The sequence below is a fragment of the Crassostrea angulata genome, chromosome 6 (assembly GCF_025612915.1).
Source record: "Crassostrea angulata isolate pt1a10 chromosome 6, ASM2561291v2, whole genome shotgun sequence".
Classification (NCBI taxonomy): domain Eukaryota; kingdom Metazoa; phylum Mollusca; class Bivalvia; order Ostreida; family Ostreidae; genus Magallana; species Magallana angulata.
The window spans coordinates 26,001,232-26,016,742 of NC_069116.1; the positions used below are offsets into that span (position 1 = coordinate 26,001,232).

At 34.2% G+C, this 15,511-nt stretch overlaps 1 protein-coding gene across 2 annotated transcripts; it reads left to right on the plus strand.

Annotated features, from left to right (window-relative positions):
- Positions 1-2,550: 2,550 nt before the first annotated feature.
- On the plus strand, positions 2,551-15,422 carry LOC128186765 (protein-glutamine gamma-glutamyltransferase 4-like). 2 transcript variants are annotated; one of them, XM_052856654.1, is made up of 16 exons: positions 2,551-2,725; positions 2,838-2,935; positions 7,431-7,540; positions 8,895-9,080; positions 9,386-9,655; positions 10,146-10,258; positions 11,540-11,647; positions 11,990-12,170; positions 12,261-12,396; positions 12,483-12,586; positions 12,674-12,789; positions 12,944-13,070; positions 13,307-13,594; positions 13,947-14,107; positions 14,247-14,383; positions 14,788-15,422. In XM_052856654.1, exons 2-16 carry the CDS (start codon positions 2,868-2,870, stop codon positions 14,966-14,968), a joined length of 2,286 nt encoding a protein of 761 aa, XP_052712614.1. In that variant the 5' UTR covers positions 2,551-2,725; positions 2,838-2,867; the 3' UTR covers positions 14,969-15,422. The 2 variants fall into 2 exon arrangements, with proteins under 2 accessions (XP_052712614.1, XP_052712613.1); XM_052856653.1 differs by lacking the exons at positions 2,551-2,725; positions 2,838-2,935 and adding an exon at positions 5,964-6,342.
- The last annotated feature ends 89 nt before the right edge of the window (positions 15,423-15,511 follow it).

Sequence of the window (15,511 nt, forward strand, 5' to 3'; positions counted from 1 at the left end):
TTCATGGGTTTCAAGGTTTTATACATACCTTTTAATTTAATTACAGTGAATTTTTCTATGTATTAACTATTTTCATAACTATCTATTTACGTTTTCAAGTGTCTTTGTTCGTGATAACACTATAAAATGTACGAATTAGTATTCATCAATGACGCAACTTAAGTGACGCACTGTTAGTGTGCAAGCGGGGTTCAAGAGGACTGGATGGTTGTGGCCATTTTCAGATACATGTTTATCAATCTCCTTGAGAAGAAGAGCTTTGTATAAATATATAGAAAAATATCTAAATTTCCAAGCTTAAATATATGCATTTTTTAACTTAATTATTATAAGAGTAATAAGAGAATAAGCTAAACAAACCATATCTAAAATTTTAAAGGACATCTGAGATGGTTAATTTTTTGACCACCGAGCCTCCTTAACCCTAAAAAATGTCAAGATTTGAATAATATTTAATCGTATATTTGCAATTTATCTATCTATCTATCCATCTATCTATCTATCTATCTATCTATCTATCTATCTATCTATCTATCTATCTATCTATCTATCTATCTATCTATCTATCTATCTATCTATCTATCTATCTATAAAACAATCAATAAGAAATCATTCTTTGAATGTTACATGTACAAGGTGATCCTAGCTTACAGTCGAGGCGTTATTAAATCTGTAATGGACTTTATTTTTATTGATCAGGTCCCGACCATATTCATTATTGCATATCATTATAATACTCAAGGAATGATTTCTTATTCCTAAAATAATTTCCGAAGGTTAACCGAACTGAGAAATTGGATATTAATACAATTACATCCTTCAATTGCGTTACTATAGTATACATGAAATATACCTAGATTCCCTTCATGGCTGTATGACCATACTACATGTACATGCAATATGGAGATACACATGTAAGTATCAAGATAGTTTAATCATTGGCGGATCCAGAGGGGGGTTTCCGGGGGTCGGAACCCCCCCTTTCTCTGGGACATATGATTTTTTTTTAAAACGTTCAATGCATATTTAAAGGCAATTTTTCCCGTTTATAATAGAACTACTGTAATTATCTCAAAGAAATGCTTTTAAAATTGCTTATTTAAAAGAATTTCGTACAGGGTCCCATAATTTTGTTCTTCTATGAAAAAACCCTATCGAATTTTTATCGAAATAAAGTACATTGTACTCCCCTTCAGCATCCGGTGTTTACTACACTGAGTAAACATGTGGAAAATCAAAGAAAAAATACACAAAATTAAGTAGTATCGCTAAAAAGATAGATTTATAATAACAGCTACAATGTATTTTCTACTCTATTTCTTTTTTTTTTTAAATTGATTATAGTTCATACAGTTTTGAACTGACAAGCCATAAAGTAAAACGACGTTCAAGTACGATTACACGCATTCGTTTTACTTAAAAAAGCCTCTTTCAAATGTATTGTTTCGTTAATTAACTAAAGTAATTATAGTAGATAAGTTTTACTTCGTTTCATACCAAAAATACTGTACAAAGAAAATTACATGACCCGCTTATGCTGGTTGTGCTATTTTTCTGGAATGCTAGCTATCTTCATACCCACATAAAACACAAAAGAAAGCCTTTTTTTTGTTTCCCAGAATCGGAATTTTAAATTCTGTAACAAAAATACCGTTTAAAGGGTTTATATGTAAATTATTATGAAAATGCCCAAGTTTTCAAAACTTTTCTATATATGATCGCATCTGCACTAGTGCCGGATGATGTAGCGCGTCCATTACAGAGGTCACATCAAGTTCCTTGGGACGACAATTGCTTTTACTACTGTATTACACACGAACCATTTATTCAGCAGATAAATTATCCCCTTTCTTTTGTCATATTCTATATTTAGACCTTTATCTAAGAAGGCAGTCGATAGAAATCAAAATCGAGAAATAATTCAGAATTTAAAAACATCAAATACATAAAAAAGTTACCAAAATATCCATTTTTATAATATTTTGTCGTAATTAGTCTGATTTATTTTTTGTTTCTTCGTGTTTCTTTTCTATCAATTTATTAAATACAGTTGTAAACGCACGGAAAACGTTCAAAAAGTCATTGTTTATTGACAAATGGTGAATTTTGCACATATTGGTTTTCATCAAATGGAACCCCCCCCCTTTTCCAAATTGCTGGATCCGCCTCTGTTAATTTTATGCATTAAACAACTATCCGATCAATCAATGATAACAAACATTTTGCTACATCAATGACAATGTGCTTTTAGATCATGCAGTGGTAAACAGTCATCATGAATGGTTTTGTGGAAGCACAACATAATTCAGTAAATCGTGAGCCGCTATAGCTATATATACCGCTACACGAATCGACGACGCGTGTAAGACACTCTATACACTGTCCGCTCCCATTGTCCTCTCTTAACAGTGTGTCGGTGAACACTAATCCAAATCCGGGTGGTTGACGATTACTCATAATCTATTTTGAAAACAATCTGCATTGTAAGTTTAAACGCTACTGCAATGTGTTATCCGTATTCTATATATATTTTTTTAATTCCATTTTTCCCAATTAAACCGAATTAATTGCAGAAAATTATCAACAATTTACTTCAGAAAGTAATACATATCCGGTTTTGATTTTGATTTTCACACAACAGCCAGCATTATCTAATCCTTCCCCGATTAATCCTCACCCTGTTCGCCCTGTTTCTGAGTTTCCGTGTTTGGGTTTGAGATTAAAGGTCTCGGCGCTATATTCAGCGTATTATCCTTACTCCGCTTGATTTAAGATTTTGAATGAGTTGTATTCTTCTTCTTTTTTTAAACAAAAATGTAAAAAATCAAAATTTTCAGCTAGGAATGTGAATCGAGGACGATTTGAAGATGCCACGAAGACGAAGAACGAGCGAGGAAACCCCTGTCCCTCCCAAAAAACACCGCTACAACCTGAGGTAGGCGCATTGCATGGTTTTTTCCCGCGAGGTTCATTTTATTCTACCAAAAAAGCGGACACTTTGTCAGTAGTGGCATTACATTACATTGTGGGTGTTGTTATTTAAACCTTGAACTAGCCGGCAGACATGAATTGTAGTCTAGTCATTTCTCGATCAATATTTAAAATGATATCAAGCACATGTATGTTACGTGTTTGCGTGTGTGTCCTGCTGCTGTGCTAGGCTTGATAACATGTAGTTTTTTGTGCACACTGAATGTCCTTTTCCCGACCTATCTAAGGTTGTTACAAGTTACATTTGGCTCGTTGGAATAAGAAGCTGTCGCGTATAGTTGTACAATGAAACAAGTTGGAACAATCGCCATATCCCAAAGCGGATGCAAAAGCAAAGAGAAAAGATAGAAAAATACTGCTAAGTAACGGTATTACCCTCGTAAAACTAATTTAGATGCAGCAACTTTTAGTAAGCTACTATTCCGTAAACGGACATGTTTGGATTTGATACCAAAGGAGTCTATGACGTACATGTATATTCTTTTTTCATATACTGTAGGGTTCCCGAAAAACGTTTTTTCCCGGCAAGCTGTAACTTTTTCTGTCTTATGCAGATTTATAATTTCTTTTTTATTTTGCACTTTTAGTAAATTGGGGCAGTCATTTTCTTCCAACCTGGTAACGTTTTTCAAGACAAACTTGAGAGACCGTAAGCATCTTCCAAAAATTTAGATGTTGACTTATTCAAAGACGTAGTTTTTATCACTACGAAGTACATATTATGATCGACTTGAAAGTTGAAAGTAAAGTAATGAAGAAACACTCTGCTAGACACTAGTGCAAAGGTGGCATTTTTAATATGTCCAGGGTGCTGTTTAAAGAATCATGTATATAAACTTATTTTTAAAAGATGCAATTTCTAAAGTATTGAATGTTTATTTTAATGCTATCAGTCCTATAACACGCCAGGCTTTGCAGAAAAATTGAATACCGCGCTGAATTAAATATTTTCATACGATATAGGATTTTAACACAGAGAACGTTACACAATTTGGTCGGAAATCCTAATTTTCTATAGGAAACTTATATATGTTATAAATAAAATGTCACTGAGACATTTATTCTAAAGGGAAAAAAACTATCTTTGGTTTTCAGAAAAACTCATTTCCTGTAAGAAAAAAAATCCTTTGGAATTATTATCTTCCTACAAACTATCAAATCTTAGAGATAATATATATCACAACCCTTTCTTGTGAGATGAACTTAAAACAAAAGTGGTTTTGTGCTCTCAAAGCAATGGTCTCTGTTATATGGCATACAGTATATGAATATTTAGGAAATCGAACAATAGTTGGGTGCAAAAAATGGGACCTAACATAATTATCTGGCATAGTGTATCTGTCAAAATGCTTTTATTTCCCAACTTTTGCATCGGAAGTGTGCTTTTAATTCTAATATTTTATGTTATTTATTGAATTGCTTTGTGATCCGTATTTGTGTCCTTGTGGTTGATTCATTGATTTTGATTGATTGGTTTTTTTAATTATTTATTGTATATACCGATAAACTCTCCGTGGTAGAGGAAATAAAAGAGGAATACGTTACAATGCTCGATAAATGTGAAAATGGATATTTCACTAGCCAAGAGTTTACGATCCAGTCTGCTTCTCTGTTGTAAAGAAGCAGAGTGAATCAAGAACCACTGGCTAGTAGCGAAGATAAATGACATTCGATTGCTGATATGCTCACATTCCCAAAGAAAATACTCCGTAATATCACAATGCCAATAGCATATTTATTCAATGACACGATGACACGACTTTTGGTTTATTTAAACAATAAAATGTTTTCTTTGGTGATTCATGCGGGTTATGAAGGTGACGACATTCCAGGAAAATACATGTATTTTTCCTTCAATGTCGTCACCTTCATAACCCGCATTATCATCAAAGAAAACATTTTATTGTTTATATTTACATCTTTCTTATAACAAATTAATAAATTTATTGTAAAAAGTTAGTTAAATTAACTAATTAATGTACATCAGTACGTTACATGTAGTTGTAAATAAGAAACAGTCAAATCGTCTCCTATGGAAATTTGAGTAAGACATTATCATGATTATTTCATACAATTTCAATATGGCTGTTTATATGGAGCTATGAATTAGCTATAAGTTTCCGTAAGAAATAGAGAGAATCATGCTTGGTAGATATAAATATAACAAATAAACACTGACTGATAAATCTTTTTGCATCATCGTTCGCTTTCATACTGTATGAATCGGGTTGAGATTTTTTTCTTTTATATGTATGCATTCGTCTTGAATACTCAAAGAAATATTTGGTAAAAAAGAGCGTGTAAAACCCAGAGATATTACGAAGTTTAGGGACTACTTCGATCATATCTTGTTTTCAATTTACTTTTGAAAAAAATAATTGGTTTAAAACTTATATTGTAATACACACGTCAAAGTAAAGGATAAAAGCCTATTTTTTCCGGGCATATTGTTTTGTATTCGATTACGAAATACGTGTATAAACGGACAATTATCCTATTCATGTATAATACCATGGAGGAAGAAATTGATATTGTGAACTTGCAGTGCTTTAACAATATGAATGCGTGTATAATACTTTGCATGCATTTTTAATTAATCGTTGAAGATACAATCAATAAGCTCTTATTTGTTCTCGGTCCATTTTACATTTTTAGCATGATTTGAGCTCTAGCCAGCATAACAAGAACATACCTTCTCAATTATGCTATATTCAATTGTTTGGCGCTCAGCAATTCAATATATCTAAAAAAAAATGCAACTATGAAACGACCCTCTCGAAAGATACAACTCTGATATTTTGTCCCTCCAAAAATGATTTTAGATAAAGTTTCATTACTTAAAATTAATCATCAGCCAAAATTGATCAAAACTGTATTTGAAAAGACAACACACATGTCGACATGATCATCTGACAAGTGGTGACAGATTGAGGACTATGCCACCATTTCATATGGAGAGATGGTAAACGTTTAAAATGTACAGATAACGTTACCGTACAAGAGCCAAGACAGGAAAAAAGGCATTCAGCTGTGAAGGCTACTGCAGTAGAGTTTCATGTGGAAAATGTCGAAATCCCTTTCTTTCTTTTTTTTTTACTCCGATGTACGTTAAGAGTCAGTATACGTTCTGACAGCATGTAAGAGTTGTTATTTCTATTGAATTGGGGCAACATTTAAATTTCAAAACGAGTTGTTAGAGAAATTTAAGAATCGGTGTGCTATTTTGATACGTCGTCCGTTGTGGAATATATCCATGGCTTTCTGGGGCGTCTTTTACACGATATACTCGGGGATTCGTCGCATTGCTGGACAACCCCCCGAGGAAGATACTAGTGATAAAGAGCAGAAAAGGTATACATTCTTTTGGCGTTTAATGATAAAAAAGATTCAGGCTTAAAGGTTTTTTTTTTAACACAGTCCGAATGAAGTTTAAGATATATATAATAATCAATATACATGCATTGAATAGGTACAGCGGTTTCTAGTCTCATTAAATGATATAAAACAAAGCATAGATGCAATGTTATGTTTATTTCCAAATCGAGCTTGAGTTCCTTAATTTACGTTCTTTGATATATTTATAATACAACATTGCAATTTATCTGTTTTTTGGTAGCTAGACTAACGAAATGAGGCAAAAACCACGCCCTGCTGTACATCAGTTTTAAAATATGCGTGTTTAACACACCAGGTACATGTAATACGAGCGAAAATCGAGTTTGTTAGTGCTTTTATTTTTTTCAAGTTATGCTTTGCCCGGTTCTATATATACTACTGTTGCGTTCATGTCCAGGCTGATATAGAAAATTTGCGGTTGCGATCAAATTTCAAACTATATTTATCTGAGGGTTTATACAGTTTTCAAATACGAAAATGTACTACTTTTATGACCATGTGGGTTATTTAAATGTACAGGCCTTTGGTCACAGGTGATAAGAGGTTGTTTCAAATATAGGTCAATTCATATACGCTACGGGTGAATGGGGTATGTGTGATACCTAAATGGTCAACAATCATAAATTCATTAAAACGATATTGAAATATCTTCACCAATATAGATAGACCCATTGCATGTTGTTTCAATGTTGTTACAATTCTAAACAATATTGTGTCCTCATACACTACATGAATGAGGACACGTATTTGTGGTGAGTTTTACACACTTTGATGTAAACAATAAATAAATAAAATTACACAGTTAGCGTGTGTTAGCGGTATAACGTGCATACATATTGTATTGTGACAGGAAGAGCGGTTGTAACAGAATAGGAGGGTAGGTTCGACCACAAAAGATAAACAGATATTGATACACGAGGAAGGAAAAAATAACCCACTGCTCTATCCAAAAACATATACAAGTACATGTAACGTAAGCACATACACTTGACTTCCCTGCTGTTTCTAACTGTGCACTGTAGTTTCGATTTTATCATGGACAGGAGCAGAACTAGAAAAGCATTGGGCAGTGAAGAAGAAGAGGGACGCATCTCCTCCCTGTCCGATGAAGACTTACGAGCAAGGAATAAGGTCCTCGAACCGAAGGACGAACGTAAGTGGTTGTGCTTAGTGGGTTCAGAAAAAAAATTTGAAAAGTCTCAAATTTACTTGGTAGGGCAAAACGTTGAATATTTTAAATACAGCTTTATACAGGTGTTAACAAAGTGTAAACAGTTGAAAGCGAAAGTCTCTAAAGCTAGAAAAAAATGTATATATACTAGTAATAATCTATGAAAATAACAAAATATAAGATATTACATTATAAAGTGTCATTCAGTCAATAAAAATTTAAAAAAAAATAAATTTAAAAAAATAATAAAATATGTCTCTTAACGCGGAAATTAAGTCAACCCTGTATATGATTTTCTAAAGCTTTTGAAACTATTTTAAAACAATATGCTTAAAATAGAAGAATATATATTTTGATTACAAACGAGTTTTAACGTATTGATAAGCTAGAATATTTACATTTGAAAATATGTTTCCTGATATGAACCCGTAGAATAGCGAAAACGTTCAATTCTATGTGAATGTCACAATGATTTACCTTTTTTATTGTGAACATAAAAACACGGATATGTTAATAATTATAAACGATTTGCATTTCTCAAACGTAGTTATTAGTAATAGAGGGCTATTTAAAAAGTTCACCGGAGTATGAACTTGGTTGGTAAGTGTTCTAATCTTCCGAGAAGGCCTTCGGGCTTCACAAGATTTAATCACGTGAACAATCAAGTTCATATCCTGGTGGACTTTTTGAGTTGCTGTTTATTATTTATTTTACATAGGTATGCTAGTATTCAAACAATTACACATACATGGACGAATTCAAAAGAAACGCATTTTACATTTCCTGACACTTGTTTATTGATATCATCCTATGCTTTATACTTATAGATTACTAAATAATGCTATACCGTATTCCTGTACTTTCATCATTTGCAAAATAATTTAAAACAACCTCTTATAAAATAACTACATGTACCTGGATCCACTCAACAAACATGCTGCAAATCATTCGGAACTTGATTGCATTTCATTTTGAGCTCTAGATGAATTTGGAACAAATAAGTTTTTTTTTCACACTACCAGTGTATTAATTGCTCACGAAAAAACAACTGAAAAATACGTTTAAACGGGTCGACTTAAAACATGCTTTTCACCTTTGGTATTAGATTATTATTGCACACAAATAGCTACAATTACCAGAGAATGATTGTTTCGAAATTATCAGTAATAAAAACCACAAAAACCTGTTTGATATTAACAGAATCTCATTACGTTTCGTTTATTATGCAATTGTTCAGAAACGCCCAGATAGACTAAATATATATGTATCATATGAATATCTTTGAGACAAGTGTTGGTATACATTATTTAGTAAACTGGGATTTTTCTTCTTTTAGCATCTGCGACTTTGAATGTAAGTTCTGTAGATTGTCAGACAAAACTGAATAGAAAGAACCATCACACCAATGAATTTGAAAAAGCCGGAAATATCTATAGAAGGGGGCAGGCTTTTGTTATCCGTGTTGAATTTGATAGGGAAGTCAAGTCAGACCATGACGTCATACTGCTGCAGTTTACTTACGGTAAATCTTACTAAGCAATCTATCTATCTATCTATCTATCTATCTATCTATCTATCTATCTATCTATCTATCTATCTATCTATCTATCTGTTCGTCCGTCCGTCTATCCGACTGTCTGCCTATATATCTATAGATCAACCTAAGCAATCTATCTATCTATCTATCTATCTATCTATCTATCTATCTATCTATCTATCTATCTATCTATCTATCTGTTCGTCCGTCCGTCTATCCGACTGTCTACCAATATGTCTATAGATCAATCAAAAGATTTTTCATATAAGATATATATTTTTTCTTAATAGGTACACGCCCTCAAGAAAGCAAAGGAACTGTTATCAGAATTCCCCTTGATTTAAAACCAACAACCAAAACATCCGACGCCACAGAAACATGGTTTGCGGAAGTGAAGAATATTGCCGGGAAAGGTCTGGAGTGCGCGATTACGTCAGCACCTGACAGCAGTATTGGGGAATACCGTTTCTACATAGAGACAAATCTGAAGGACACGGATGCCGTCAAGAGATACGAAGAGAATGAATCAATGATCATTCTCTTCAATGCTTGGGCGAAAGGTTGTTTGATTCTTTGTCCATCCCCCAAAAGCGTTTAGTTTATTTGCGCATTTAATATAAAGTTTTGCTCTTCGTTTTCTTGCACCTCAAATACATGTAAAATCTAATCTCCAAATCAATGCATAGGTATGCGATATAGCTTTTTGCAAACAAGGAATACGCAGCTAATTTTCTAACTCTCTTCAAAAGACCCAGTTTTATTGATAAAAAATAATTTCCATTCTCTTCAACTTTCATCTTCATGTGGATGTTACATCGATGTCTATAGGTCTCTGTGTCTGGTGATTAAGGTTTAAAGAGGTTATCTGAGGTACTGAAGTATTATCCGTTTGGGGTTTTTTACTGAAGTATTGTCCGTTTGTTTGTTTGTGTTGACTGGAGTATTGTCCGTTTGTTTGTTGACTGGAGTATTGTCCGTTTGTTTGTTTGTTGACTGGAGTATTGTCCGTTTGTTTGTTTGTTGACTGGAGTATTGTCCGTTTGTTTGTAGAGGACACGGTGTACATGGACAAGGAGGAAGAGAGGGGGGAGTACGTCCTGAACGAGACCGGAAGAGTCTGGACAAGCCGCACGTGGTATGGACGACCATGGAATTTTGGACAAGTAAATATTTCCTAAATGATTAAATGAATACTAGTAGTTCATGAATGTGACTAAATTACTCTGAGATTATTTTTGTTCAAATGATTCTTAAGGGTGTTTCAGATATTTTTTTCTTTCTTTTTTTCTATTTTTTTTTTATTTTGTTCTTTTTTGGGGGGTGGATGATTTAAGGTTGTTTTAAACAGTTTTTAATGATATTGACCAAAAACAGGATATCAAAACCTTGATTAATTGCTATTGCTTTTGGGGTTTTTTTTAAATTCAAACTCTTAAGCCTGGGGTGGGTTTTTTTGGGGCAACTGGTACAAGCACATTAGACGTTTTAAAAAATCTCATTTATATTTAAGTTTTATGATAAAGAAAATACCATGTAAACTAACCGATTTTTATGTTTCTACATCTGCAAGACAATTTGTTCTAGGGGTTCCCCGAATTCTTTACTTTTTGGGATAAGCATTGGCTAAATGTGACAATGGCATGTTCCAAGACAGTGTTAATGTGACATTTCCAAAATCAATGCACCAAATGGAAATTTTATGGGACATTGTAAAATGACAAGTTAAAATTTGATGAGTTTATAAAAGATTTCATTGCAATTGTCAAATTACTGAATGACACTGAATAAAAAGCTACCAAAAATATTTTTTATTTAGCAATGAAGACCATTATTTAGTTTCAATTCTTTGGTTTTTTTTATTCTTCATTTCATCCAGTTTGAGTTGAATTTTAGTTTGGTTGCACCCGTCTTACCGATAGCATCTCCATTCGCTATTTCTGCCACCTGTTCTGCTTTATCTGTTCATTCATTTTTATCTGATTTTTTTTTTTTATATCAGAAAAGTTTGTTCTTTTTCGAGATGGGGAATTTTTTTCAGTGGTATGATGGCAGCTGCTTACATTAAGACCTGGCACGTTAAATATTAAACTGACAATATTAACCAATCAAAAACACTTTACAAAACAAAGTCATGATCATGCTGTACAACATTTGACTTCTATTCTGTAAAATAACAGCGATCATTAAAGAATTGTAGCGAAAGAGATTCTAAGCGTTTATAGGGGGAAAGCTCAAAGTTGAAAAGTATGTACTGTAATAGTATAATATAATTTGCGCCAGCAAGGCGCATCATTTTTAACATTGATGTGCCATTATTTAATTTAATGCGACTCTGGCGCAGGGCACATGCTTATCCCAATCACTGTTTACTCAGATCAGTTGGATGCTGGAACCTACAATGCATAAATAATTCTGAAGACATGCATGTACGTTGTTGTTTTTAGTTTGATGACCCTGTGTTAGACGTTGCCCTACAATTGTTACTGGAGGGAGGTTTATCAGACGTGGCATGTACTTCTCCTGTGTCCGTGATCCGCTGTCTGTCGTCACTGGTAAGTTCTCTCTGCTGCTGACGCTGCATAGCTTATTTAAAGGAAGGGTGATGTACTATAAATCACCTACATTTTTGCGACATTTTATTTTCGCGTAAACAGTGCAAGGTAACTCAAGGTGATATACATTATTATCGAAACATGGATTAGAATCAAAATAGATTAGCATTTTTTTTATTTATTTATTTATGATGAAGGTAGAATTAAGATTAACCAGTTCTTTTCTTTGTTTATATCATGAATAAATACTATTCAGTTAAGTAAGTTATGTTTGATCTCGCAATTTTTACGCGAAATCGAGGAGCAAAAAGTAAGTTACATGATTAAGTGTTTAAATTTTAGTGTAATTCCTGTGACAATAATGGAGTTTTGGCGGGTAGATGGACAAAGGAGTATCCCAAGGACTGCACAGTACCCTGGAAGTGGACAGGAAGTGTCCCAATCATCAAAGAGTACCACACTAACGGCAACAAGCCCGTACGATATGGACAGTGCTGGGTGTTTTCCGGTCTTCTTACCACAAGTACGTATAAAAAAAACCTTAATGCTATTCAAAATCAACTTATCACCAAGAGAGATATGAAATTATTCTTCTTTATCTGATATTCTTCAGTGTGTCGCTGCCTCGGAATACCGACCCGGTCTGTGACAAACTTTGATTCTGCGCATGACACCGACAGCAGCATGACGATTGACAGCCATTGGGACGAGGACGGGGAACCATTAGAAGACATGAACGACTCTGTTTGGTAAGAACAGCATCAACCAAGTTATAGCTTTCTCCCACAACCTCATTTTATGCTTTCAAACTAATGTTTATTCACATTGATAAAAGGAATTTCCATGTATGGAACGAGTCTTGGTTCCGACGTTTAGACCTTCCCGAGGGTTACGATGGTTGGCAGGCTCATGATGCCACGCCTCAGGAAGCAAGCGAAGGTTAGAATCACTGCATTCCTAACACAAAATAACAAAAACTTGTCATGTATGATACATTGCAAACAATCATAATATTTTCAATCGCAGGAATTATGAGATGCGGCCCGGCTCCTCTGACAGCCATCAAAGAGGGTCACGTATACCTAAACTTTGACATACCCTTTGTCTTTGGCGAGGTCAACGGAGATCGAGTTCAGTGGGTGGTACGTTTAGACATTGGATAGTTGGTTTTGATGGACAAACGCTGTATACATTTCGTTCTTTGACATGATTATCAATCGTTTCTACTTTCAAAATGTTAAATGGGGTTCCATCCTAATATTGCAAGGGACAATTTGTGTTATGCTTTTGACGTAGGTGAAGAAGGACGGTACAATGGAAGTAAGCCAGATAGATCACTCCGCGGTGGGACACTACATCAGCACCAAGAGGATGGGCTCAAACGACCGCGAGGACGTCACACACCTGTACAAATACCCGGATGGTAAGGCTTTAGGCGGGAAAGAGTATTATGATGGCTCAGCATAACAATACACATGTATACATGTATTATTCATAGAATCCATATCTAAAGGTAACTTCATCTATATATCATTTCATATCTTATGGTTAATTTATGATAATATACTTATTATAAAATAAATTAGGTTAAGAAAAGTCTATAGTACTGTTTTTAAATTTGTTAATAATTAGCTGAATATTAGTTTCTGTAATTCTCAGGAAGTGAACAAGAAAGAAGAGTTGCCAAATTTGTGAACAGATACAGTACAAGAAGGAAGCAGAATATCTACAAGCTGGACACCACCAAGGTGTTAAACTTTACCGTTAGTCCGCCAGATAACACACTGATTGGAGACGATATGGAGATTAAGGTGGCCGTCAAAAACACAGCCGATGGACCCCTTAAACTTCATCTGACTGTGTCACTGGTCAATGCTTACTACACTGGGGTGGCGGGGTCAAGGGTCAAGACGCAGACGTTTGAGGAAACCATAAAAGCGAAAGATGGTATTAAAATGATACACTAAATCTTGTATATATTATGAAAAGACATATGTTTATAGCACTTTTATATTGAATCAGTATAAAAACGTAATTGGCAGTGAAAAAGTTGTCCTGTGCAGTGAGTCGATCCTTCACAGCAATTGGGCACCGGAAACTCTCAGAACTGACAAATCTATTATTTGAAAATACATGGCAACAGCTCTCCCATTTCAATATCAACAGTTGTCAACTACATTCATATTTTAAAAAATGATTGATATTTACTTAGAATTCATAAATTATACTTGGTTTACTGGACTTCTTGTATTTCTGTACAACTACATAATACATTTAATTGACCTTTTTTATCGTACAGAGAAGATAGTAACTATGCCCGTTAAAGGGACAGAGTATCACGATGGAATGAACCCCGAAGGACGATTCCAGTTGTACATCTCTGGGAAGAACATAGACTCGGGCAGCATGGAATCCACGCAAGTCTCCTTTGTACTGAAGAAACCACAACTTGTTATACAGGTGCAAACCCATAAAACCATTTCATTTTGTGATCGACAGTTTTTTTTCCTAAGCATATAGCAGCGGGAAATATATTTTTTGTAAAGTATCCTTCTACATGTTCCTGCCAGATACGGTAAATATTTTCTTGTACCTCTAGGTTCCGCAAACCATTGAAGCGAAAGAGGATACGGAGGCCACCATTGTGTTCAAGAACACGACACAGCTCGTGCTCACCCAGGCTGAAATAGCCGTGGAGGGCTCGGGTCTCCTAGCTCCACAAACCATAGATATAAGGTAAAGGTTACATACTGCAAAAATGTCTCAACACACTCGGGGTGGTTTAACAAACCGGTCAGCCAAATCAGGCCAAATTTATCTAAATATTGTTTTAAATGAAGGTCAATAAATAACAGGTTAATTTTAAAAACAAAAATATTATAAAATTAATGTGTATAAAACCAAAGTTTTTGCAGGATCTGAACCAATCGAAATTTAGATTACAAGCCAAGTGATACAACCATTTGTGCATATTTATACTGAACTAATTGTGTATGTATTTTCACGTCAACATTTAAAAGTTAAATTTGGAGCTGAAAAGAATCCTTGAAATGTTTTAGATAACAGATAAATTACTTATTCTATATGTGTCCTGTGTTCTACTTCAGCTATAAACATGCCAATTCTGTTACAATTCACAGCAGTCCTATTAAACCTGGTGACGAGGTCAAGAAAACAGTCGTCCTTCACCCCCGCAAACCATATTTCTGGGGTCGTGAACTGATAGCGACCTTCACCTCCAAACAAATCGTCGACATTGAGACCAGCGCCGACATTAAGGTGATCCGACAAAACAAAGATAACGACAGCGACAGTGACTAGAGAATATCCACCGTCCCACTGTGCTAGAAATCCAAAGATTTATTGACTTTATTTTAACTAATCCAATACTTTCCCTATTTGTGAACGTGTTTACTTGTCCCAAACCCACACTGTTTAGAATAGAATCTCTGTTGTTATATATACAAAGCATCTTCTAACGTAACTGAGATATAATGACAAGGATTGTTTACCTTGTAAATTTATTGTTTTCATATGTATCCATATTGCGAATTATGAGATTTCGCTATTCCGTGCAAGTCATTTGTTTTGTGTGCAGCTAATATTAAGTTGGTTTATTCCTAGAATGACATTTTATTTTCAAAAATGTCTTAATTAATTAACTATAATAATCCTAGTTTTTTCCATTGTTCTTTTTTCCTTGTTCTTTTTGGAGTTCGTTTATAATCTCCACAAATTTTGAAACGCTTCCATTAAAGAAGCCATATATACTAAGTCTCGTTTACTTATTTATTTATCTTTTAGTCTAACTCAATTTACTGTAGCAAAAAATATTTTATTGAATGACGAACACGAGTTGCGATG